Source organism: Bombina bombina, chromosome 5 (assembly GCF_027579735.1).
Source record: "Bombina bombina isolate aBomBom1 chromosome 5, aBomBom1.pri, whole genome shotgun sequence".
Taxonomy (NCBI): domain Eukaryota; kingdom Metazoa; phylum Chordata; class Amphibia; order Anura; family Bombinatoridae; genus Bombina; species Bombina bombina.
In genome coordinates this window covers 757,783,723-757,811,296 of record NC_069503.1, presented here as the reverse complement: position 1 = coordinate 757,811,296, position 27,574 = coordinate 757,783,723, and the positions used below count along the sequence as shown (strand labels likewise).

Genomic DNA, 27,574 nt, shown 5'->3' with positions numbered 1-27,574 from the left:
ATGCAAACTTTGAAGTTGCGTAAAAAGTTTGAGCGTAAAATGCAGTAGCATTCGAACAATTGCATTTACATTCAACTTGTAAGATGAGTGCACATTGACGCTCAATGACGCCCATAGAAAATATGGGGATTGTAAATTACAGTGTATTCGCTCAAACAAATTTGCGATAATTTAAACACAGCGACACTTGTAATGTGTTCTTAAGGCAAACTAAAGTATATAGCATTGTGTAAAGACGAGAAACTCAGCTCCCGTTAGATAATCAACACTGTAGTTCTTTAATATTTGTCACTTACATTAAAAAAAAATAGATGAGGGAAGTAATATTCCATCTACCACATTTGTGTAACCACGCTGTGTGTCATACAGATGTTAGTGTGCAAGGGATGTAGCTTACCCGCCCTATTTGTCATGCAGATGTTAGTGTGCAAGGGATGTAGCTTACCCGCCCTATTTGTCATGCAGATGTTAGTGTGCGAGGGATGTAGCTTACCAGCGCTATCTGTCATGCAGTTATTAGTGTGCGAGGGATGTAGCTTACCTGCACTATCTGTCATGCAGTTATTAGTGTGCGAGGGATGTAGCTTACCCGCCCTATTTGTCATGCAGATGTTAGTGTGCAAGGGATGTAGCTTACCCGCCCTATTTGTCATGCAGATGTTAGTGTGTGAGGGATGTAGCTTACCAGCGCTATCTGTCATGCAGATGTTAGTGTGCGAGGGATGTAGCTTACCCGCCCTATTTGTCATGCAGATGTTAGTGTGCGAGGGATGTAGCTTACCCGCCCTATTTGTCATGCAGATGTTAGTGTGCGAGGGATGTAGCTTACCAGCGCTATCTGTCATGCAGATGTTAGTGTGCGAGGGATGTAGCTTACCAGCGCTATCTGTCATGCAGATGTTAGTGTGCGAGGGATGTAGCTTACCAGCGCTATCTGTCATGCAGATGTTAGTGTGCGAGGGATGTAGCTTACCAGCGCTATCTGTCATGCAGATGTTAGTGTGCGAGGGATGTAGCTTACCCGCCCTATTTGTCATGCAGATGTTAGTGTGCGAGGGATGTAAGCTTACCTGCACTATCTGTCATGCAGTTATTAGTTTGCGAGGGATGTAGCTTACCTGCACTATCTGTCATGCAGTTATTAGTGTGCGAGGGATGTAGCTTACCCGCCCTATTTGTCATGCAGATGTTAGTGTGCGAGGGATGTAGCTTACCAGCGCTATCTGTCATGCAGATGTTAGTGTGCGAGGGATGTAAGCTTACCCATGCTATGAGTCATACAGATGTTAGTGTGCGAGGGATGTAGCTTACCTGCACTATCTGTCATGCAGTTATTAGTGTGCGAGGGATGTAGCTTACCCGCCCTATTTGTCATGCAGATGTTAGTGTGCAAGGGATGTAGCTTACCAGCGCTATCTGTCATGCAGATGTTAGTGTGCGAGGGATGTAAGCTTACCCATGCTATGAGTCATACAGATGTTAGTGTGCGAGGGATGTAGCTTACCCGCCCTATTTGTCATGCAGATGTTAGTGTGCGAGGGATGTAGTTTACCCGCCCTATTTGTCATGCAGATGTTAGTGTGCGAGGGATGTAGCTTACCCGCCCTATTTGTCATGCAGATGTTAGTGTGCGAGGGATGTAGCTTACCAGCGCTATCTGTCATGCAGATGTTAGTGTGCGAGGGATGTAGCTTACCAGCGCTATCTGTCATGCAGATGTTAGTGTGTGAGGGATGTAGCTTACCAGCGCTATCTGTCATGCAGATGTTAGTGTGCGAGGGATGTAGCTTACCAGCGCTATCTGTCATGCAGATGTTAGTGTGCGAGGGATGTAGCTTACCCGCCCTATTTGTCATGCAGATGTTAGTGTGCGAGGGATGTAAGCTTACCTGCACTATCTGTCATGCAGTTATTAGTTTGCGAGGGATGTAGCTTACCTGCACTATCTGTCATGCAGTTATTAGTGTGCGAGGGATGTAGCTTACCCGCCCTATTTGTCATGCAGATGTTAGTGTGCGAGGGATGTAGCTTACCAGCGCTATCTGTCATGCAGATGTTAGTGTGCGAGGGATGTAAGCTTACCTGCACTATCTGTCATGCAGTTATTAGTTTGCGAGGGATGTAGCTTACCTGCACTATCTGTCATGCAGTTATTAGTGTGCGAGGGATGTAGCTTACCCGCCCTATTTGTCATGCAGATGTTAGTGTGCGAGGGATGTAGCTTACCAGCGCTATCTGTCATGCAGATGTTAGTGTGCGAGGGATGTAAGCTTACCCATGCTATGAGTCATACAGATGTTAGTGTGCGAGGGATGTAGCTTACCTGCACTATCTGTCATGCAGTTATTAGTGTGCGAGGGATGTAGCTTACCCGCCCTATTTGTCATGCAGATGTTAGTGTGCGAGGGATGTAGATTACCAGCGCTATCTGTCATGCAGATGTTAGTGTGCGAGGGATGTAGCTTACCCGCCCTATTTGTCATGCAGATGTTAGTGTGCGAGGGATGTAGCTTACCCGCCCTATTTGTCATGCAGATGTTAGTGTGCGAGGGATGTAGCTTACCAGCGCTATCTGTCATGCAGATGTTAGTGTGCGAGGGATGTAGCTTACCAGCGCTATCTGTCATGCAGATGTTAGTGTGCGAGGGATGTAGCTTACCAGCGCTATCTGTCATGCAGATGTTAGTGTGCGAGGGATGTAGCTTACCAGCGCTATCTGTCATGCAGATGTTAGTGTGCGAGGGATGTAGCTTACCCGCCCTATTTGTCATGCAGATGTTAGTGTGCGAGGGATGTAAGCTTACCTGCACTATCTGTCATGCAGTTATTAGTTTGCGAGGGATGTAGCTTACCTGCACTATCTGTCATGCAGTTATTAGTGTGCGAGGGATGTAGCTTACCCGCCCTATTTGTCATGCAGATGTTAGTGTGCGAGGGATGTAGCTTACCAGCGCTATCTGTCATGCAGATGTTAGTGTGCGAGGGATGTAAGCTTACCCATGCTATGAGTCATACAGATGTTAGTGTGCGAGGAATGTAGCTTACCTGCACTATCTGTCATGCAGTTATTAGTGTGCGAGGGATGTAGCTTACCCGCCCTATTTGTCATGCAGATGTTAGTGTGCGAGGGATGTAGCTTACCAGCGCTATCTGTCATGCAGATGTTAGTGTGCGAGGGATGTAAGCTTACCCATGCTATGAGTCATACAGATGTTAGTGTGCGAGGGATGTAGCTTACCCGCCCTATTTGTCATGCAGATGTTAGTGTGCGAGGGATGTAGCTTACCTGCACTATCTGTCATGCAGTTATTAGTGTGCGAGGGATGTAGCTTACCCGCCCTATTTGTCATGCAGATGTTAGTGTGCGAGGGATGTAGCTTACCAGCGCTATCTGTCATGCAGATGTTAGTGTGCGAGGGATGTAGCTTACCCGCCCTATTTGTCATGCAGATGTTAGTGTGCGAGGGATGTAAGCTTACCTGCGCTATATGTCATGCAGTTATTAGTGTGCGAGGGATGTAAGCTTACCTGCGCTATATGTCATGCAGTTATTAGTGTGCGAGGGATGTAGCTTACCTGCACTATCTGTCATGCAGTTATTAGTGTGCGAGGGATGTAGCTTACCTGCACTATCTGTCATTCAGTTATTAGTGTGCGAGGGATGTAGCTTACCTGCACTATCTGTCATGCAGTTATTAGTGTGCGAGGGATGTAGCTTACCCGCCCTATTTGTCATGCAGATGTTAGTGTGCGAGGGATGTAAGCTTACCTGCGCTATATGTCATGCAGTTATTAGTGTGCGAGGGATGTAGCTTACCTGCACTATCTGTCATGCAGTTATTAGTGTGCGAGGGATGTAGCTTACCTGCACTATCTGTCATGCAGTTATTAGTGTGCGAGGGATGTAGCTTACCTGCACTATCTGTCATGCAGTTATTAGTGTGCGAGGGATGTAGCTTACCTGCACTATCTGTCATGCAGTTATTAGTGTGCGAGGGATGTAGCTTACCCGCCCTATTTGTCATGCAGATGTTAGTGTGCAAGGGATGTAGCTTACCAGCGCTATCTGTCATGCAGATGTTAGTGTGCGAGGGATGTAGCTTACCCGCCCTATTTGTCATGCAGATGTTAGTGTGCGAGGGATGTAAGCTTACCCATGCTATGAGTCATACAGATGTTAGTGTGCGAGGGATGTAGCTTACCTGCGCTATATGTCATGCAGTTATTAGTGTGCGAGGGATGTAGCTTACCTGCACTATCTGTCATGCAGTTATTAGTGTGCGTGGGATGTAGCTTACCTGCACTATCTGTAATGCAGTTATTAGTGTGCGAGGGATGTAGCTTACCCGCCCTATTTGTCATGCAGATGTTAGTGTGCGAGGGATGTAGCTTACCAGCGCTATCTGTCATGCAGATGTTAGTGTGCGAGGGATGTAGCTTACCCGCCCTATTTGTCATGCAGATGTTAGTGTGCGAGGGATGTAAGCTTACCCATGCTATGAGTCATACAGATGTTAGTGTGCGAGGGATGTAGCTTACCTGTGTTGTGTCATGCAGTTATTAGTGTGCGAGGGATGTAGCTTACCTGCGCTATATGTCATGCAGATATTAGTGTGCGAGGGATGTAGCTTACCAGCACTATCTGTCATGCAGATGTTAGTGTGCGAGGGATGTAGCTTACCTGCACTATCTGTCATGCAGTTATTAGTGTGCGAGGGATGTAGCTTACCCGCCCTATTTGTCATGCAGATGTTAGTGTGCGAGGGATGTAAGCTTACCCATGCTATGAGTCATACAGATGTTAGTGTGCGAGGGATGTAGCTTACCTGTGCTGTCATGCAGATGTTAGTGTGCGAGGGATGTAAGCTTACCCATGCTATGAGTCATACAGATGTTAGTGTGCGAGGGATGTAGCTTACCTGTGCTGTGTCATGCAGATGTTAGTGTGCGAGGGATGTAAGCTTACCCATGCTATGAGTCATACAGATGTTAGTGTGCGAGGGATGTAGCTTACCTGTGTTGTGTCATGCAGATATTAGTGTGCGAGGGATGTAGCTTTCCTGTGTTGTGTCATGCAGTTATTAGTGTGCGAGGGATGTAGCTTACCTGTGTTGTGTCATGCAGATATTAGTGTGCGAGGAATGTAGCTTACCTGTGTTGTGTCATGCAGTTATTAGTGTGCGAGGGATGTAGCTTACCTGCACTATCTGTCATGCAGATGTTTGCAAGAGATGTAGCTTACCCGTGCTATGTGTTCAATGCAGAGGTTAGTGTGCGTGGAATTTAGCTTACCCGTGCTATCTGTCATGCAGTTGTTAGTGTGCCCTAAACTATTCCTTAATGGTGTTAATCCAAAAGTTATGTTTGATTTTTTTTATTTTATTCATTCTTCTTTGATGTATACAGTACATATTCTTACACATACTTAATCCATCCAACAGTCTACATTGAAGAACAATCTTCACAGCTATTCTCTCTTCTATCCTTCTTTATATTAAATTATTTTACTAAGTGTGTGTTGATACGTGCTCTGGCAAAATATATTTGCATACGCTGCAGAGATCAGAGCTGCACAATGTTTTTATAATAGACTGTCATCTGGAGACATTTAACAAATACAAAGGTATACTGTTGTTAATGCTCATCTGGCTTAATTTTTGTTTTAGTATTCTAAATGTGAAGCCTGATTATGCCCAACTCATTGTTTCTTATGATACATGATCAATATTTCATTTTCTCTGCGAGGTAAAAAAGTTTCAAATGTCTTTCACTTGTGATCCGCACAACCACAGCATAACAAATATTTCTTGTAAGCAGGAAAAACCATTGACAAAATCATAACTATCTCAGGTTCAATTGTGATAAGTGTATGTCCACATCAACCGTGAATCGCTATTGCTGACTTAATGTAATCAACGATTATGAAAGGATATAAACTAGGCAGATCCGGCAATAAAGTGCAAAGGTCACAAGTCCATCTAATTCAACAACATGCTGTGAACAGGGACCTTTGAAGACCTTTGGCCTCTTTCAGTAACATTTTATTGATTAGTGTTGTTTTTTTAGAAAAGCTTACTCTCATAATCCACCAATTTATTGCTTTCTATTATGTTCATTACAAATCAGATGTAACCTCCGCTATGTAACTGTTGTGTAACAGTGTTTTTCAACGTCTTCAGTATAAAGTACCCTTCATAGTACATTTTCCTATGTACCCCCCTAACAATAACACATGAATATTATTCAGTATAAACAACCTTATGATTAAGAAAAAGAAAGAAAAAAAACATGACACAAGTTCATATCCTAGATCTTGAAAGGATCTATGAACCAAGGCAAATACATCAAAGCTAGATATATATTTCTAAACTTAGAGATTTAGTTTAACATCTAGATATTATTTTTTTAATAAACTTTTTTAATTATTTTTTGGTACCTTTTCAAAACAAATTAAGGAAAAAGCAGTACATTTAAATAAAGACAGAGATAAATAGTAGATGTGCACAGACAAAAAAAAAACATGTTTCAGACGAATTGTTTGTCGCACGCAAAAAAAAAATAGTTTTGTCTGATGTGCACTTGTGGGGTCGACCAGAACTCAAAAAAAAAAAGATACTTGTCTGCTTTTACCTTTAAGGAAAGAGTTCAGGACAGCAGAGAAGCAGCTGGGTAAAGATTAAAGTTATTTACAACAGTAGCTAGTGCTATTTTTACAAGCCAACATCAGTACAAAAAAAAGATACAAGAACAAAAGTAGAGTTTGCATACTTTTTAGTACCACCGTCAATAAACTAACAAGGACATAGGTAAATTATTATTGAATAGTATCAATTTGAACTTTCAAAGCCCTTCCCACCCAAACAATGTAAAATTAAAATCTTTCAAGCCTTTCATGCCTTTAGAGTTTTAACTGCATAAAGAAGTCAATAAAAATTGTTTCGGCACTTGCTCCTCTATTATTTTCAAATGAAAGTAACTTATAACACAAAGTTAAATTATCCATATTACAATGTGCATGTCTGGTAACTAGAATTCATAATATTAGCTCTTTCTGTCTGATATCAATTCTTGGCATACTTTACCTTTCTTTCTGGTATGATATTCTTTTAGTGGCCGAATTCATCATGTAATATGTTACTATCTGTCACCTTCACATCGGCCCTTTTGTTATTACATTAGTAGTTCACCTAATGTGTTTTGCCATCTCGGAAATTTAATTTTCCTTATCTGTATCAGGGCTAACTTTTAAAAAATAGCGTGTGAGTCCTGAAATACCTCTGTTTATAATGCTAGAAACATCAGGGGTACATACTGTATATAACAGGTTGAGGAACTAGGTTGTATAGTTTCACAGTGCAAGACCATTTAATATCAAAACTATACATAAATACATACAAATGACATATTTATGTGTAACAGCATCCAGACCAAATTATATGTGTGTGCGTGTATGTATGTGTGTATATATATATATATATATATATATATATATATATATACAGTATCTCACAAAAGTGAATACACCCCTCACATTTTTGTAAATATTTTATTGTATCTTTTCATGTGACAACACTGAAGAAATGACAAATTGGGCCCAAAGTGTCAATATTTTGTGTGGCCATTATTTTCCAGCATTGCCTTAACCCTCTTGGGCATGGAGTTCACCAGAGCTTCACAGGTTGCCACTGGAGTCCTCTTCCACTCCTCCATGACGACATCACTGAGCTGGTGGATGTTAGAGACCTTGCACTCCCCCACCTTCCATTTGAGGATGCCCCACAGATGCTCAATAGGATTTAAGTCTGGAGACATGCTTGGCCAGTCCATCACCTTTACCCTCAGTTTCGTTAGCAAGGCAGTGGAGTTGTGTTTGGGGTCGGTATCATGTTGGAATACTGCTCTGCGGCCCAGTCTCCAAAGGGAGGGGATCATGCTCTTCTTCAGTATGTCACAGTACATGTTGGCATTCATGGTTCCCTTAATGAACTGTAGCTCCCCAGTACTGCAGCACTCATGCAGGCCCAGACCATGACACTCCCACCACCATGCTTGACTGTAGGCACACACTTGTCTTTGTACTCCTCACCTGGTTGCCGCCACACACGCTTGACACCATCTGAATCAAATAAGTTTATCTTGGTCTCATCGGACCACAGGTCATGGTTCCAGTAATCCATGTCCTTAGTTGGCTTGTCTGTTTGCGGTGTTTCTTGTTTATCATCTTTAGAAGAGGCTTTCTTCTGGGATGACAGCCATGCAGACCAATTTGATGCAGTGTGCGGCGTATAGTCTGAACACTGACAGGCTAAACACCCACCCCTTCAACCTCTGCAGCAATGCTGGCAGCACTCATACGTCTATTTCTCAAAGATAACCTCTGGATATGACGCTGAGCATGTGCACTCAACCTCTTTGGTTGACTATGGCGAGGCCTGTTCTGAGTGGAACCTGTCCTGTGAAACCGCTGTATGGTCTTACCCACTGTGCTGCAGCTCAGTTTTAGGGTCTTGGCAATCTTCTTATAGCCTAGGTCATCTTTATGTAGAGCAACAATTCTTTTTTTCAGATACTCAGAGAGTTCTTTGCCATGAGGTGCCATGTTGAACTTCCAGTGACCAGTATGAGAGTGATAACACCAGATTTAACACACCTGCTCCCCATTCACACCTGAGACCTTGTAACACTAACAAGTCACATGACACCGGGGAGTGAAAATGGCTAATTGGGCCCAATTTGGGCATTTCCACCTAGAGGTGTACTCACTTTTGTTGCCAACAGTTTAGACATTAATGGCTGTCTGTTGAGTTATTTTGAGGGGACAGCAAATTTATACTGTTGTACTTTACATTGCAGCAAAGTGTCATTTCTCCAGTGTTGTCACATGAAAAGATATAATAAAATATTTACAAAAATGTGAGGGGTGTACTCACTTTTCTGAGATACAGTATGTATGTATATATATATATATATATATATATATACACACACACACATTTAGCCATGATGTATATCAGGTATATTTGCAGTGTGTGTGTCTATATATATATATATATAATGGCTCACTGTGACAGCATTGTGGATCTGATTCTAGTAATAAAAACCAAGGCATTGTTAGATTTACAATAGAAAAAGCTATTGTTTTTCCAAAACGCTATAATGTATGAGGCATGCCATCTTGTTTAATTCATTTTATTGTGTGGGTTTATTGAAGTAAGACTAATTGTGTTGTTTTGTCAATGTATTTGTGAAGAGCAAATCATTGTCGGTGGCATAAAACCATCATTTCCATGACCTTTGCAGCCCTATGAAGAATAACTACCCCATACGTTGTCTGGGATATTGACTCACAGCTTTTCCAGATGGTCAGGCACTATTTTTAACTTCATAATTGTATTATATTTTAATAGTCAATGCTTGTAATTAAAAACAATGGAATGGAATGTATTGAAGTCATTAAATTATCATTTGTAGTTAGATGTTCTCTTTAGCAAGCATGTTCTCCTTATAGTTTCTGGAGCTAAATTATTTTATGTGCTGATTCTACAGCAATTATCGGATATTACACATTTTTACTTGGAGTCCCTCATCCTGGCCTGCTTGAGTGTATTTGTTAGCTGTAGTGCACATACCTTCTGCTATTACCACACAGGCAAATACATTTCAATGTCCATATCATGGGTTCTGTTTGGTATAATTGTATACTGATGGATGGTTTCTTTTTTTGTTTGTTTACTAACTAGAAGCTTATTTTGACATAGAAGCCACTTTCATCCAAATGTGACCATTGCAGCATTTTATTGTAGCCTGCACAATTATAATGTTATTATCATGTATTCAACTAGATCATACTGTTACATTGTGAGTTATTGCAACCATACTTTACATAACTCTAGCTGTATGACTGAAACTTCATTGCAGAGGACTAAAGAAATGCCTCATTCAATGTACTGCTTTAGAGTATGATTTTCTACTTTTTTGTATAGGGGAATTATATTTAAAATTACATTTTTAGAATTTCTTCTTGAACTTCCACGTCCCTTTTATACACAATCTATGTGTTTTTTCACTGTACAGACATATAACTCTGTCAAGATCCATGTGATCATTGTGCCTTGTCTGTGTGGAACTATGTAATGTATATTATAGTGAATGAGTGGAGTAAGCAGCTGATACGTGCAGAACCTTAAACACCTCTGAGCATATATTGCCTTTACATTACATAAGACGCTGCTGCTAGTACAGAGAACAGCCATTCCAGGTCTATGGGAATAATCTGCTAGTAGTCTGAGCTTTTAAATAGTAGAAAGTGACTCATTTTTGAGGCAGACACTGTTACCTTTAAGCTATGAGGGACATGCTTAATACATTTGTATGAGGGATTATGGCAGCCAAGCTGCTTTTAGAGTTGGTGCTTTTGTGTCTGTTCAGTGTATGACATATCTAAAATATCACAAGTAACAGTACTGGGCTAGGTAGGTACACAAGTGCTTTCCTTGGTAAGAGCTCCGCTAATTTCTTTATACAGTACCATACCATGCACTGTTCAGTAAGCTTTGGCTAGTGTCCTTAGGAGCGTCACAAAACCTATAAAATGACTTTCTGTACCAAATAAATGTATAGATTATAAACAAGAAACCCCCAAATGACTTACTTTAATCAATACACAGATACATATTTTCTCTCTCATTTTTTATAGAACCACATAAGTACTATTGAGGTAGGTTTTGTCCACAGCTTGTCCTGTTTTTAACCTGTGCACTCTTTTTTCAGATTCCTCCTTATCTGATTCCCCCCCCCCCCCAGGATAAGACAGTTTTCAGACCACCCGCCTCATTTCTGATGAAGGTGTTTGTTTTTACTTAAAATACTAGTGTTGCTTCATTCTGTTCAGATTCTAAGACAAACTGTCTATTCTGCTCTGATATCTTGATATCTCTTTTATTTTTATTATTGTGTTAACTACAGTTTCATGGTCACTACTCACCATGTTATTGGTTTTCCTCCTTTACCTGAAGCTCTCTTCAGAGCTCTGTTTAGTGAAGTTCTGCATCTTCACACTGGGCACTTCCATTTTGACGTTTTCTTGCACCCTGTGATTGAAGAGGTGCCCATGCAAAGATCAGTAATATTGTTATTTTCTTGTCAAACTATATCATGCACTTAAATTTAGCATTCACAATTGACAGTGTGAGCTGTACATGTTTGCTGCGACTGCATTGCCCTATATTATTCCTAAGGGCTTTTTTTTATGTTCCTTATATAACTTTTAAACTGTGTAAACAGCTGGAAAAAAATGTAACTCTTCAGCTTTCTATTGTACAAGCTAACCCAAAGTGCATAGTGCAGCTGTCAGAAAACCAGCAATGCTACTGATCTGTGAAAATGCACTACTTTTATCACAGAATGCAACAATACATGCATTCCAAGCTTGCAGCGCCCAGTATAAAGACGCAGAGCTTTACCGATTGGCTGCTGTAATAGCATGGTAAGTAGTAACCATTCTACTGAAGTTGTATCCAGCACTTTAATGCCCCTTTAATTCCATACCACACCACACTTTCCTGGGCTTGTCAATATGGGAAGTATTAGTCTAACAGTTATACAAAGCAGCCACATGGATTTCCTTGTATTCTATATTTACCTGAGCAATATGTTGGCCTTTGGACATATTTAGTAGAATAAAATGAAGATTCTCACTTCTTAGCACAATTTCTTGATTCATTAAAAGGTTCTTGCTCGGTTATGTGTGAAGTTACTCAAGCAGTGGAAGAGGTATATGTAATAGTTCGGTTCCTGCAAATATGTGCATGTGTGTATGCAGGGCCGCCATCAGGGGGTGACAGGGGTGACTACTGTCAGGGGCCCAATGAGCCAGGGGGGCCCCATGAGTCAAAAACTAAAAAAAAATTTTTATTTTTTTTTAAATTTTGGCAGACACCAGTGGGTACTACAGCAGAGTGCTAATTGAGCATGGGAAATGTTATTACAAGGAGTAAAGTATTAGCATTTGAGAGGATTTCTTAGTGTGCACTAAACCACTATGCGCAGTGTGAGACAGACTTGGCTTGGCACTTTGTACGGTGTGTGCCTGAGTCAGACGGCAGATCACTTTCATTTGCAGAGGAGGTAGGACTTACTTAGCAAATGTTTATTTATTTGTGCAATTTTGGATTGTAACTTCAGTGTGGTAGTAGTTGTTTGGTGGGGCTAGGGGTCCATAAAAACACATTTTTTTTAGCAGCAGAGTATTTATGATTATTTGACAATGCTGTAGAAATTCTATATTTAAAACCATGCAGAAATGTTTCCTCCTCAATACACAAATGGTAGATGCCCTTTTGGCAGATATATATATATATATATATATATATATATATATATATATATATATATATATATATATATATATATATATATATATATATATATTACATTCCAGTTTACTGCCCCTTTATGCAAGGACTTTCCAGATGCAAGGAGGCATTTTATCTAAGATTTTTACATCTGCATAAAATGTTATACTCTTAGACTAAGATTGCTCAGTGTTTGAAATGAGACAGGTTAACTTAAAACTGTTCAGTTTACACTACAGATGACTTAATTTTGAAATACATACCAACAAGCCTAAATCCTGCATTTAAACAGATCTAATGGTATGAGTACCACAGCTTATGGTCCCACCAAGACCATATAGAGTACAGCATTTTCAAAATCCATAAGTACAGCTGACAGCTGGGAAAATTTGTATACTATATTTGAAGTGGTGCTCTTGGTTGGGGAAAATGGGGACAAAACAAACAAAAAAACATATGTCAACCTTTTAAAGGTACTTTTCTTCATCTATCCATCTACCCAGCTCATTAATGTACAATTTTGAATTCACAGAATTATTTTTGTTTGCACATTTACAAATATGATTCTTTAAAAAGGATCTCTTAATTTCTAAAAAAATTTTTATCATGCATGTCACACACCGTTGATTTAGGTGATGCAAGGTGCATAAATGTTTCCTCCTGTGAGTGTTTCTGTGGGTGTCTGTGTTTATGTCTTTGTGCTTTGGTTTGTGTCTCTATGAGTGTGTATGTATTTTTTATCTGTGGGTCTCTCTGTGGGGGTGTATGTCTTTGAGCTTTTTCTGTGGGTGTCTCTGTGAGGGTGTGTGTATTTTCTCTGGATTCCTCTGTGAGGGTGGGTGTGTATGTCTGTGTTTTCTGTGGATGTCTCTGTGAGGGTGTGTGTGGGTATGTATGTATGTATGTCTGTGTTTTCTGTGGATGTCTCTGTGAGGGTGTGTGTTTTATGTGGGTGTCTCTGTGAGGGTGTGTGTATGTCTTTGTGCGTTTTCTGTGGATGTCTCAGTGAGAGTGTGTGTATGTATGTCTTTCTGTGTTTTTATGTGGTTGTCTCTCTGTGTGTGTATGTCTTTCTGTGTTTTCTGTGGGTGTCTCTGTGTGTGGGTGTATGTCTTTGTGTGTTTTCTGAGGCTGTCTCTGTTGGTGTTTCCTTGGGTGTATGTGCAAGTTTGATTTTGTGTGTGTATGTCCATTGTCTGTTCCTTTTTAGGACATTTTGACCTTACTACTAATTATTCACATCTTTCTACAGACTTTGAGACTAACAAGACCTTTCCGGAAGTAACCAATCCACCATTTAACCTTTAAATTATTGTTTAGGTAGTTCAGGGCCCTTCCTTTCAGCCACTGCATGCTGTTGTCATAATTTAGTTGTCATCTTCCTTTACAAAAAGATAATCAGAACTCCATATTTTGTTTTCTAAATCTCCTTTTTTTTTTTTACAAAACTATAGTTTACCTCATTACTTGTCAGGTCAATGTAAACAAGTGCTAAGTGTCTGTTTGGGTGTCTGTGTGTGTTTCTTTGCGTGTCTGCTAGAGTGTCTATATGTGAATCCTTATGTGTGAGTGTGTGTGTGTGTGTGTTTCAGTGTATGAGTGTGTCTGTGTGTTTGTATGTTACTACCTTTACAACATTTCCAAGTTTAAATAGACAATTAAGAATAAAGTGCATATACGTTTTAGTTACTTGGTCAAAAATTGCACATGTCAAAGGAGGGGGGGGGGCCCTGATCAATGGATGAGTCAGGGGCCCCGAAATTCCTAGTGGCGGCCCTGTGTGTATGTATACATGTTTATATATGTGCATGCATGTGGATTTATGTGTTTATATGTGTAAATATGAAGGTGTACACATAAATATAGACACATATAAACATACTCAAATAGCTTGATACGTGCAATATTTTTATAATTTTTGTGCTTTTAATGGAAATACTTAAAATTCCTAGGTTCTTCACATAGAAAAAATTGTCCTTTTATTTTGAAAGATAGATAGATAGAAATATACATATATATATATATATGTATATATATATATAAATGCTAAAATTGCATTCTTTTACAAAGGACAGTAAACCTAAATAATAAGATATTATTGATAGTCACATACACTGATACATCTTTAAAATAGTTTGTTTATATAAATGAATATATTAACAAATTAATACAAGTGAAATTGTGTGCAAAGTTATTTCTTTATCTGTGTATGTGTGAATACACCTAGTCCTTAGAGGGAACTATGGGGGATATTTATCAAGCCGTCAACCGCAAATACGCTGGAATTCTGCAGCGTAATTGTGGCGAGCTTGATTCGACCTAGTTATCAAAGCCTACAGACCAGCAAAATTTGAAATTTGTGACATAACATACGATCCGCCGGTCTCAATCAGATACAGATCGATGCTTACATCATTACAGATGTTCCGCATACACATTCAGCACTATTTGACACTTTTTCAAAGCTATCAAATAGTTAACCGGTACGCTCGCGGATATTCCGGCCCAGCATACCTGGTTTTCAATCTGCCATCCTGGAGGCCGCGGGTGCCATAGGAATCAATGGGAGTCTGAAAGCAGTGAAAGCTTATGTTCGATGCTGCCAGATATCCCATTGATTTCTATGGTAGAAAACCAGTTACGTTTACACCTAACACCCTAACATAAGCCCTGAGTCTAAACACCCCGACATTGCTGCCACTAAATAAAGGTATTAACCCCTATCCCGCTGGTCCCGGACCCCGCCGCCACTAAATAAATGTATTAAACCCTATCCCGCCGCTCCCGAATAAATGTATTAACCCCTGGCCTCTCACATCACTACCATTAACTAAATTTATTAACCCCTAAACCGCCAGCCCCCACATCGCCATAAACTAAATTAAGCTATTAACCCCTAGACCTAACAACCCGCTAACTTTACATTAAAATTACAACATCCCTATCTTATAATAAATTAAAACTTACCTTTAGAATTAAAATAAACTATATAAAACTATTAATTAACCTACCCTAACTATTATACTACAATTACATTAAACTAGCAATTAAATTAACTATATTACATATTAAAAAAAACCTAACCCTACTCAAATTATTTAAGTATACTATTAAAAATTATTAAATTACAAAAAAACACTAAGTTACAAAACAAAACCACAGTATCAAAAATAAAAACGAATTACACCTAATCTTATAGCCCTATCAAAATAAAAAAGCCCCCCCCAAATAAAAAACCCCATAGCCTACAATAAACTACCAATGGCCCTTAAAAGGGCCTTTTGCGGGGCATTGCCCCAAAGAAATCAACTCTTTTACCCACCACCCACCCAACCAACCCCCCAAATAAAAAGCCTATCTAAAAAACCTAAGCTCCCCATTGCCCTGAAAGGTGTCCCTTGCATTCCTATTGGTTGAAAGGTTCCAATCAGCCAATAGGATTAGAGGTGCTAAAATCCTATTGGCTGTTCCAAACATCCAATAGGATTTGAGCAGCTCTCATCCTATTGACTGTTCCAATCAGCCAGTAAGATTGAGCTCTCTTCCTATGGATCGTCAGGGGTTAGTGTTAGGTTTATTTAAGGTTTTTTTGGGTGGGTTTTATTTTTAGAGTAGGGTCTGGGCAGGTAAAAGAGCTAAATGCACTTTTAAGGGCAATGTTCATACAAATGCCCTTTTCAGGGCAATGGGGAGCTTAGGCTTTTTAGAAAGGCTTTTTATTTGGGGGGGTTGGTTGGGGGGGTAGTGGGTTTAACTGTTGGGGTGTGTTTGTATATTTTTTACAGGTAAAAGAGCTGATTTCTTTGGGGCAATAGTTTATTGTAGGCTGGGCGGGAGTTTATTTTGGGGGGCTTTTTTATTTTGATAGGGCTATTAGATTAGGTGTAATTAATTTTCTTTTTTGATACTGTGTTTGGGTTTTTTTTGTAACTTAGTGGGGGGGGGGGGGTGTAACTTTGTAACTTAGTCATTTTTAATAGTATATTTAAATAATTTGAGTAGGGTTAGGGTTTTTTAATATGTAATATAGTTAATTTAATTGCTAGTTTAATGTAATTGTAGTATAATAGTTAGGGTAGGTTAATTAATAGTTTAATATAGTTTATTTTAATTCTAAAGGTAAGTTTTAATTTACTATTATTTAATATAAGATAGGGATGTTGTAATTTTAATGTAAAGTTAGCGGGTTGTTAGGTTTAGGGGTTAATACCTTAATTTAGTTTATGGGGATGTGGGGGCTGGCAGTTTAGGGGTTAATAGGTTTAGTTAAAGGTAGTGATGTGGGAGGCCAGAGGTTTAGGGGTTAATATGTTTATTTAGGTGACGGCAGGTTACGGGAGCGGCGGTATAGGTGTTAATACGTTTATTTAGGTGGCGGTGGTGTTCTGGAGCAGAGGAAATGGGGGTTAATAACTTTATTAAAGTTGCTGAGGGGTCCGGGAGCGGTGGGATAGGGGTTAATAACTTTATTAAAGTTGCGGCGGGATAGGGGTTAAACATTTTAGTATAGTGGCAGCGTTTAGTGACAGGATATAAATAAAGTTGTGAAAAAAGCCGAATAGCAGCAAGATCGATGATTTTTAGTTAACAACAGTCAGATGCTCATCACTCCGTACTTGGTGTGTGACTTTTTGACGGCTTTTTTATAGATATGGAGAGCGTATTCAGGTCCACGGCCGCAATGTTAGGCGAGCGTATTGGTGCTGGTGAATGCAGCATAGTTGAGGCTTTGATAAATATCCCCCATAGTGTCTATGGCTGTACCTGTGTGTTGTGCAATCTGCAGACAGCTTTTCATTATGTAAATAACTGCTTTACATTTCTAGTCAAAAAAGAAATGTTTAGTTAATTTTAGTCAGATTGCTGACGGTTATCTTCATTCAGTGTGAAGAGAGCATTTCAAAGCACAAATATATAACAATAACTGTACTTCATACAGTTTTCCTTAATTAATCTCTGAGCAACAAACTATAAATACGTTGCCATAGAACCAATATTATTCATCTTTTATGGATGGTCATTTTCTTCAAAGAATGTCCTTATATTCCGTAATATCATTTATGTATCACTGTTTTCATTAATGTTCTTCTTTTATTTGTTTTTTTAATTTTATAAGTTAGGTGCTTATTATCAAAATAGTCTCACACACTTGTGATTCTTCTTTTAAACCTATAATAATCTCCACTGTAGTAGTTTGTTTTGTTTGTTTTTTTTAAAGAGTTTTGTTATATATATCCTGGAAGTGAGCTGTGTGTTGGAACCTCTGACACAACTCTAACCATAGCATTTCAAACAAAATGCAAGATTAATTATAGCCCAGATTGATGGACGCAAGTTTCAAATGTTACACACGTCTGTCAAAGTAAGAACACAGGAAGCTTGTGTTTCCTGATTGGGAGTATCAGACTAATTTATTGGCTTTGGATATAGCTTAAAGTAGTGCAAGAAACAAAAATATATTTGAAGCTTGCTAAAAACAAGCTTTCTCCCTCACTGGCTCCTTATTTTTTAATTTGACTTTTTAATTATTTGTTATATTTTATATTACTTTTGTCAGGTATATTAATTTTAAAGGGATATGAAACCCAATATTTTTTCTTTCGTGATTCAGATAGAGCATGCAATTTTAAGCAACTTTCTAATTTACTCCTATTGCCAATTTTTCTTAATTCGTTTGGTATATTTCGTTTTTCTTTTTAAAAAAGCAGGAATATAAGCTTAGGAGCTGGCCCAGTTTTGTTTCAACACCTTGGTAGTGCTTGCTGATTGGTGGCTAAATGTAGACACCAATCAGCAAGATAGATAGATAGAGCTTTAGATGAATAGAGATCTAGATAGATACAGAGTTAGCTCTAGACAGACCTAAATCTAAAGAGACAGGTAGATAAATACATTATATATAGCTAAAAATTAGTCGGTTACTTAAAGGGCCATTATAGTAAAAACAAAAAAAAATGACATGTTCTAATCCATTATTTTAAGACTATCGACTCTGGATTACTGTGTCTTTAACCTTCGCAAAGAAAGTAGAAAATCGGTTGTGACTCGCACTGGTCCTAGGTGGAAAACGCTGCTGATATGTGACTAGCACTGCTCATTGGATCAGCTGTGTTTTCTACTCAGGACCAGCAGTGCTCTGCGAGTCCCAAGCAGTATTTCTACTGTGTATTTAATCCCTTTGCAGAGGTTAAACACTCAGTAGTCCAGTCTTAAAATGACATGTTCTAACGGATTAGAGTGTGTCTGTTTTTGCAATAATGGTCGTTTAATATTATTTCATGCAATTGTTGCAAATGCAACAGTTGCAGATTGTTTGCTACATTTCTCTAAAGCATGTGTACGTGGAAAATAAATCACATTCATCTTCCTGAGATTGTTTCAATGGTTAGTTAATTTAGAACCAGGTAATTCAATTGTTATCTATTAGTATTGGCAATAACAGTCTACATGAAAGAATGAGGTACTTAAAAGCTATATGTAAAAACCCGATACATTACTGGAATGCCAAAGGTCACTGAATTAAAACCCTCGGTAGTTTTTTGTGAGTAATTGTCCTACATCATTTTACTAATGTCTTGCTGCTAATGAAAATTAAAAACATCATGCCGTTTGATTTACTGCTTTGTTTTAATTGTCATTTTAAGTGAACAAGTATTCCAGGATTTCAAACTGAGTAAGAGCCCCCTAGAATTCACTCAAATATTATGAGCAATAGACTTTTTCACCTTAGGATCACTGTTGTAGAATAGCTTTGTACATAGTATGTAATTAAACGCTTGTTATTTCTTTTGTTTTAGCTGTTCAGAGTCAGATTTTGTAATGGATTCTGAACAGTGTAGCAAACACATGATAATCATGGATCAACAGCCAAAGTACTGTTTCATAGGTGGTAATTTCTCAAAGTGCCAAGCAAAATTCTTAACAACTTAACTGTTAAGCGTAAAAAAATGCTTAGGTAAAGCGTGTTTGCTGAGTAAAATTACATACAGATTATAATACAATTATACATGAAAAATCATTAATGAAGGTGTGATTCTCTATCTCTCTATGGTGAAACCTCTTGATTTGAATGTAAGGAACATGGTTCTCACTGTGCTGTAGGTTATAACTGTTGTGTATTGAACAGCATGTAGAACAGGGTGCAGAACCGCATATATACCAAGGGTCCAAGTTTCCCTCTCATTCTACTTTAAATATTGAGTGTTACATTATCTGTATATTTTAGAACGTTTAGAGAAAATCAGAATCAATGCTGTGTAAAAGGTTGTAGAGTTGTTGAGTAATTAGATTTTTTTTTTGCCTTAAAATGGAAACATTTGACTCTTGAACTATGCAGAATAAGAACATGTAATATGCGCAGAAATTGTTCCAGGGAGGAGCAATAAAGTGAAACACCCATATGCATACAGCATATATATCTTTAGCCAGAGTCCTAGCTTATAAATGAAAATGGGAGATTATAGTTCTATTTATTATTTAGTACTTTGTTTATTTGATCTGTTGCATTATACAGTTATAAAGAAAATCTAAATTAAAACACAAAAGAACCAACATAAGTTAACCTATACAAATGAAGCCTAAAACTGCTAACGGTACTTTAACTAAAATATGCAAAATAAATATTCCTCTATTTGTGCTATTGACAAAACTTTAAACAAACTATTCCAGTATGTGAGTATGAGGGCTCTGCAAAGAAAGTGTTGCCATTAATAAAGATACCTTATTCTTTGCTTCTAGAAGTAATAGGGAGTAAGCTTCCTGGTGCCTTCCAGAAAGCTTACTCCCTACTACTACTGTACAATGCATGCTGGGAATTAGTGTCCAGAACTGCAGTGGCACAATACTGAGAGGAAAATAGTGAACTATAAATTCCAGAATTAGCTGGATTTGCTCAGTTCAGTAACTCGATTCTTTTTATTTAAAAGTAATTTGCTGAGAAATGTACTTTAATATTTTAGAAAAAAAATTAAAGTGCCAAACGTTCTAGCAATTGAACCCACAGTATTCCTATTGAATTTCCCTGTAGACCTTAAAATGTAAAATTGAATGAAATCTAGGACAGATATTCCTAAATGCTGGTTGCCAATTAATCCCTACATTGGAAGGAGAGAGTGAATAAGACTTTGCTCTTAGAGAGATTTCACAGCTTAAAATCAGAGCAGTTGGGAGTCAAACTATAAAAGAAATAGCTGATACCACGTAATATTTTTTATTCTTTATCACGACTAACCTAGCCATCAACTAGGCGGTGAAGTTCAGGCAAGAACAATACTGTTAAGTTTTCTTAAAGGTTGCTAACAGCTGGGTCAGTTGTGTATGATGTTGTATTTCATTGTTTCCTATAGCACTTCGGCAACAGTTTCAATTTATTTATATGTTTATTTTATCATGTATTTCTTTTGTTATTTTTTATGTTACTTATGACTTGTTTAATTTCATGGGTTAAATCATTGTTAAGCAAGTAACTAACTATTTGTCTGAGGATTATTCCTACTGCAAATATGTTTGCATGTAAGTACTCCAGCAACTTCCAGTAACTTGCTTGTTACAGATCGCAGGTAGGCTACTAAACGGTAATATATACCTTTCTTTTACTCTTTTTATGTTGTCTGTATTTTTTTGAAAGGCCAATAAACGAACAAAGAAAAAAAAAAGTGCCAAACGTTAGTTTGGTACAGCAAAGTATGAGGTTCTATACTGTAAGAACAATAAGGATACAGAATTCTCTTTTAGTACATTCTGTAGAGGCTTTCAAAGAAGGATTGGATGTTTTTTTGGTAAAGAATTAACAGTATTGACAATATAGTAGCTTGTCGATCCAAGGAGAAATCTGATTGCCACATTGGAGTAAAGAAGGATTTTTTTTCCATTTGACACACTTTGGAAAGTTCTTCAATGTGGACTTTTTGCCTTCTTTTGGATCAACAATAGTAACACAAATGTGTGAAAGGTTGGACTTGAAGGGACAGTAAGGTCAAGATTAAACCTTTATGATTCCGTTAGAGCATGCACTTTTAAATAACTTATTTACATCTATTCTTTCATTTTCTTTATTCTCTTGGTATCCTTTGTTCAAAAACATAACCATGTAGGCTTGGGATCAGCATTGCACTACTGAGTTAGCTGCTGATTGGTTGCTGTACATATATGCCTCTTGCTATTGGCTAACCTTATGTGTTTGCTAGCTTCCATTAGTGCTTTGGATACCAAGAGTATAGAGGAAATTTGATAATAGAAATGTGTTTAAAATTGTATGATCTGTCTGAATCAAGAATGAAGTTGTTTGGGTTTCATGTTCCTTTTAGTTTTTTTTCAACGTATATCACTATGTAACTATGCAGTATTCACGTGTGGAAGAGCATCACAAAACCCTGCTTCTTCACATTAGTTCTATTACATTATCAAAGTGAAGTGATTCAAATATTGCAAAATAATACACCGTGCACAAATAAAGGATATATAAAAATTTCCCAAATAGAAATCTTCTTAACTACAGTAAATGGTTTTGTAATGTCTTCCTCATTTGAGTAAGAACTTATTTCCATTTAAAGGGGCACAAACTCATAATTTGGTTTACCATAAAATGGTGATAAAGATATAGTAAAAAAAAATGTTGTGCCTTCATTATTTTCATTTTGTAATTTAACTGCAAATTGTAGATTGTGCAGGATTCTGACCTCCAACATACTACACAATGGTTTCTTGATCAGTGTAGGAGCTAATCTGTTCCTAACTTGCCACTGAAATAATTAAAAAAAACAATACTAAAGAGACAGCAATTAGTGCAGTTTATGCTCATCCAAAATTACAGGGTTAGATATGTTTAAAACATTTATTATGTACTCAGATATTTTGCAAGTGTGTGTGTTTGTGTGTGTCTATATATATATATATGTGTGTGTGTGTGTGTGTGTGTGTTTATATATATATACACACACACACAAATATCCCTTTAAGTAAATTTTAAATAATGGTTTATTTTTAGTACTTAAAGGGACACTAAACCCAACATTTTTGATTCATGATTCAGATAGAGAATACAATTTTAAACAACATTCCAATTTACTTCTATTATCTAATTTGCTTAATTTTTTTTTACATATATCCTTTGTTGAAGAAATAGCAATGCACATGGATGAGCCAATCACATGAGGCATCTATGGTAGCCACATATCATCAGCTAGTGAGCCAATCTACATATGCTTTTCAGCAAAGAATATAAAGAGAATTTAACAAATTAGATAGAAGTAAATTGGAAAGTTGTTTAAAATTGCATGCACTTTCTAAATCATGAAAGAAAAAATGTGAGTTTCATGTCCCTTTAAGGTGCAGCATATTTGGTATACTAGTTGTTTGTTTTTATTGAAAATTGTTGGTGTTTCATTCTTTCAATTGGAAGCATACATTTAAGAAAATTACATTTATCTTTGTATTTCATTAGATTGTTTTTGTTAAATATGCCTATATAGAAGTATCCAGCTAGCATTACTAATTCAATCCATACATCAATTCCCATTGATCAGTTTGATTTAAATTACATTTTTTTTATGTTAATCAGCAGTCTAGACTTGTTCTGTTTCTTTTAACTGAATTATAAAGTGCAACAAAACTATGTGATATATATTTTATCCGCAAGCTACTATACTTGGATTATTTTGCTCTAAATATTTTTTCTTGTTGTTTATTGTGCAAAATAAGCAAATGTATTTTTTTTTTTTTTTGCTTCTTTTTAGTCTAAAGTTTTAAAACGCCAATAAAATCTAACATTTGGGAGTGTACATCGTCTTTAAAGGGACAGGAATCCTCCAAATTTTTCATGATTTGGCTAGAAAAACAATTTTAAACAACTTTCCAATTTACCTCTATTGTCAATTTTTCTTTGTTCTCTTGTTATCCTTTGCTCAAGGAACAGCATTGCACTACTGGCAGCTAGCTGAACACATCTATTCAGCCAATCACAAGAGATAAATGTGTGCAGGCACCAATCAACATCTAGCTCCCACTAGTTTAGGATATGTGCGTATTCTTTTTTAACAAGTGATACCAAGAGAACGAAGCATGAAAATAAAAGTGAATTTAAAAGTGTCTTAAATGACATGCTCTATCTGAATCTTGTAGGTTTAATTTTGAGTTTCCTATCCCTTTATCCAACACTTTTTGTGACATACATGAATTTAAATTGTATGCAGTAGGCCATTTAAATGTTTTCTTAGGGACACTTTGCAGAAGTTGAAATGTCATGTGTTATAAGCTGCTTTCCTGTCTATTTCTTTCTTTGTGTAATATAAAGGATAGCAATTGACCTCTTGACATTTATTTTTTATAGGTAGCATTGGTACAGTGGACAGAGAGTGTTGGATTGACTCTGGTCAACAGAGATTTGACCTCGATGCAACTGAAGACCCCTGGTGGACAGATTTTGACTTTCTTCATTCTACAAATTTTTCCATTCACCTCTGAAAGCAAACGAATGGGCATCATAGTGAGAGTAAGGCTTCCTGTCATAGCTTCTGGTAGTTTAGTCTTCCACATGAAAACAATTTCACATTGATCGTTTGGTACTGTATAAAGTTAGAACACTATTTTTTATTACCATTGGGGCTTTTGTCAAAATCAGTATTGTGATTAAGGCTACCCGATTGTTTTAGAAATATTGCTCAATGCTAAAGAAAACTGTAACCAGGATTTTTCGAACAGATTAAAGGGATATGAAACCCACATATTTTCTTTCATGATTCAGAAAAAGCATGCAGTTTTAAGCAACTTTATAATTTACTCCAATTATCAATTTCTCTTGCAAGGTGTATCCAGTCCACGGATTCATCCTTTACTTGTGGGATATTCTCATTCCCTACAGGAAGTGGCAAAGAGAGCACACAGCAGAGCTGTCCATATAGCTCCCCCTCTAGCTCCACCCCCCAGTCATTCTCTTTGCCGGATCTAAGCACTAGGGTCTCTTTACGGGAGGGTAAAGTGAATGTGGTGTTAGAATAAGGGGAAACAGGCCAAAAAGCCTGCAGCTGCCACCAAGACAGCATGAAGGGGTAACCCCCGATCCGGAACCGGATCTAGTAGGGGGCAGACTCTCTCTCTTCGCTCAGGCCTGGGCAAGAGATGTACACGATCCTTGGGCATTAGATATTGTATCCCAGGGATATCTTCTAGAATTCAAGGGTTCTCCTCCAAGGGGGAGGTTCCACATTTCTCGTCTGTCTACAGATCAGACAAAGAAAGAGGCGTTTTTACGCTGTGTAGAAGATCTACATACAATGGGAGTGATCCACCCAGTTCCAATCGTGGAACAAGGGCTGGGTTTTTACTCAAACCTGTTTGTAGTTCCCAAAAAAGAGGGAACTTTCAGACCCATCCTGGATCTAAAAATTCTAAACAGATTCCTCAGAGTCCCATCATTCAAGATGGAGACCATTCGGACAATCTTACCAATGATCCAGGAAGGTCAATATATGACTACCGTGGATTTAAAGGATGCATACCTACACATTCCTATCCACGAAGATCATCACCAGTTTCTCAGGTTCGCCTTTATGGACAAGCATTACCAATTTGTGTCTCTTCCTTTCGGCTTAGCCACTGCTCCCAGAATTTTCACAAAGGTGCTAGGGTCCCTTCTGGCGGTGCTAAGACCACGGGGCATAGCAGTGGCGCCTTTCCTAGACGACATTTTAATTCAGACGCCGTCTTTCCAAAGAGCCAAGTCTCACATGGAGATTGTATTGGCCTTTCTGAGGTCTCACGGGTGGAAGGTGAACATCAAAAAGAGTTCTCTTTCCCCTCTCACAAGGGTTCCCTTCCTAGAGACTCTAATAGACTCGGTAGAAATGAAAATATTTCTGACGGAGGTCAGAAAATTAAAACTCTTAACTACTTGCCGAGTTCTTCATTCCATTCCTGGCCATCTGTGGCTCAGTGCATGGAGACAATCGGGTTAATGGTAGCGGCAATGGACATAGTCCCTTTTGCTCGGATACACCTCAGACCACTGCAACTATGCATGCTCAAACAGTGGAATGGGAATTATGCAGATTTGTCTCCTCAAATTCAGTTGGACCAGGAGACCAGAGATTTTCTTCTCTGGTGGTTGTCTCAGGACCACCTGTCTCAGGGAATATGTTTCCGCAGGCCAGAGTGGGTCATTGTAACGACCGACGCCAGTCTGTTAGGCTGGGGTGCGGTCTGGGACTCCCTGAAAGCTCAGGGCTTATGGTCTCGGGAAGAAACGCTTCTCCCGATAAACATTCTGGAACTGAGGGCGATATTCAACGCTCTTCAGGCATGGCCTCAACTAGCTGCGGCCAAATTCATCAGATTTCAGTCGGACAACATCACGACTGTAGCTTACGTCAATCATCAGGGGGGAACAAAGAGTTCCCTAGCGATGACGGAAGTAACCAATATAATCAGGTGGGTGGAGGACCACTCCTGCCATCTCTCAGCAATTCACATCCCAGGAGTAGACAACTGGGAGGCGGATTTTCTAAGTCGTCAGACTTTTCACCCGGGGGAGTGGGAACTCCACCTGGAGGTATTTGCTCAGCTGACTCAGCTATGGGGCACTCCAGAATTGGATCTGATGGTGTCCCGTCAGAACGCCAAACTTCCTCTCTACGGGTCCAGGGCCCGGGACCCCAAGGCGGTATTGATAGATGCTCTAGCAGCGCCTTGGTCCTTCAATCTGGCTTATGTTTTTCCACCGTTTCCTCTCCTTCCGCGTCTGGTCACCAGAATCAAGCAGGAGAAGGCTTCTGTGATTCTGATAGCACCTGTGTGGCCACGCAGGACTTGGTATGCAGACCTAGTGGACATGTCATCTGTCCCATCATGGACACTGCCAATGAGGCAGGATCTTCTAATACAGGGTCCGTTCAAGCATCCAAATTTAGTTTCTCTACATCTGACTGCTTGGAGATTGAACGCTTAATTCTATCAAAGTGTGGGTTCTCTGAGTCAGTTATAGATACTCTGATTCAGGCTAGAAAGCCTGTCACCAGGAAAATCTACCATAAGATATGGCGGAAATATCTTTGTTGGTGTGAATCCAAGGGTTACTCATGGAGTAAAACTAGGATTCCCAGGATATTGTCCTTTCTCCAAGAAGGATTGGAGAAAGGATTGTCATCTAGTTCCTTAAAAGGACAAATATCTGCTTTGTTTATACTGTTACACAAGCGTCTGGCAGAAGTACTAGACGTTCAAGCGTTTGCTCAGGCTTTAGTCAGAATCAAGCCTGTCTTTAAACCTGTGGCTCCGACATGGAGTTTGAATCTAGTTCTTTCAGTTCTTCAAGGGGATCCGTTTGAACCTTTACATTCCATAGACATTAAGTTGTTATCTTGGAAAGTTTTGTTTTTGGTAGCTATCTCTTCTGCTAGAAGAGTTTCAGAATTATCTTCCTTACAGTGTGATTCACCTTACCTGGTGTTCCACGCAGATAAGGTAGTTTTGCGTACCAAACCTGGTTTTCTTCCTAAAGTTGTTTCTAACAAGAATATTAACCAGGAAATAGTTGTTCCTTCTCTGTGTCCTAACCCATCTTCTAAGAAGGAACGTCTTTTACACAATCTTGATGTAGTGCGTGCTTTAAAGTTCTATTTGCAAGCAACTAAGGATTTCAGATAAACATCTTCCTTGTTTGTTATCTATTCTGGTAAGAGGAGAGGTCAGAAAGCGACTGCTACCTCTCTTTCCTTTTGGCTGAAAAGCATCATCCGTTTGGCCTATGAGACTGCTGGCCAGCAGCCTCCTGAAAGAATTACTGCTCATTCTACCAGAGCAGTGGCTTCCACTTGGGCTTTCAAGTGATTTGTAAGGCAGCAACTTGGTCTTCACTGCATACTTTTGCCAAATTTTACAAATTCGATACTTTTGCTTCTTCGGAGGCTATTTTTGGGAGAAAGGTTTTACAAGCAGTGGTGCCTTCCGTTTAAGGTACCTGTCTTGTTCCTTCCCTTCATCCGTGTCCTAAAGCTTTGGTATTGGTATCCCACAAGTAAAGGATGAATCCGTGGACTGGATACACCTTGCAAGAGAAAACAGAATTTATGCTTACCTGATAAATTACTTTCTCTTGTGGTGTATCCAGTCCACGGCCCGCCCTGGCATTTCAGTCAGGTAAATTTTTTTTGTTTAAACTACAGTCACCACTGCATCCTATGGTTTCTCCTTTTTCTTCCTAACCTTTGGTCGAATGACTGGGGGGTGGA

General features: G+C 38.7%; 1 protein-coding gene across 2 annotated transcripts in view; it reads left to right on the top strand.

Moving 5' to 3' along the window:
- ATP9B (ATPase phospholipid transporting 9B (putative)) overlaps positions 1 to 27,574 on the top strand; it is a 1,400,042-nt gene that overhangs the window by 1,144,684 nt on the left and 227,784 nt on the right. For both annotated transcript variants that reach the window (XM_053714846.1, XM_053714845.1), the window contains exon 16: positions 23,680 to 23,841. In XM_053714846.1, the coding sequence (XP_053570821.1) occupies positions 23,680 to 23,841 (162 nt within the window). The remainder of the gene's footprint in view (positions 1 to 23,679; positions 23,842 to 27,574) is intronic.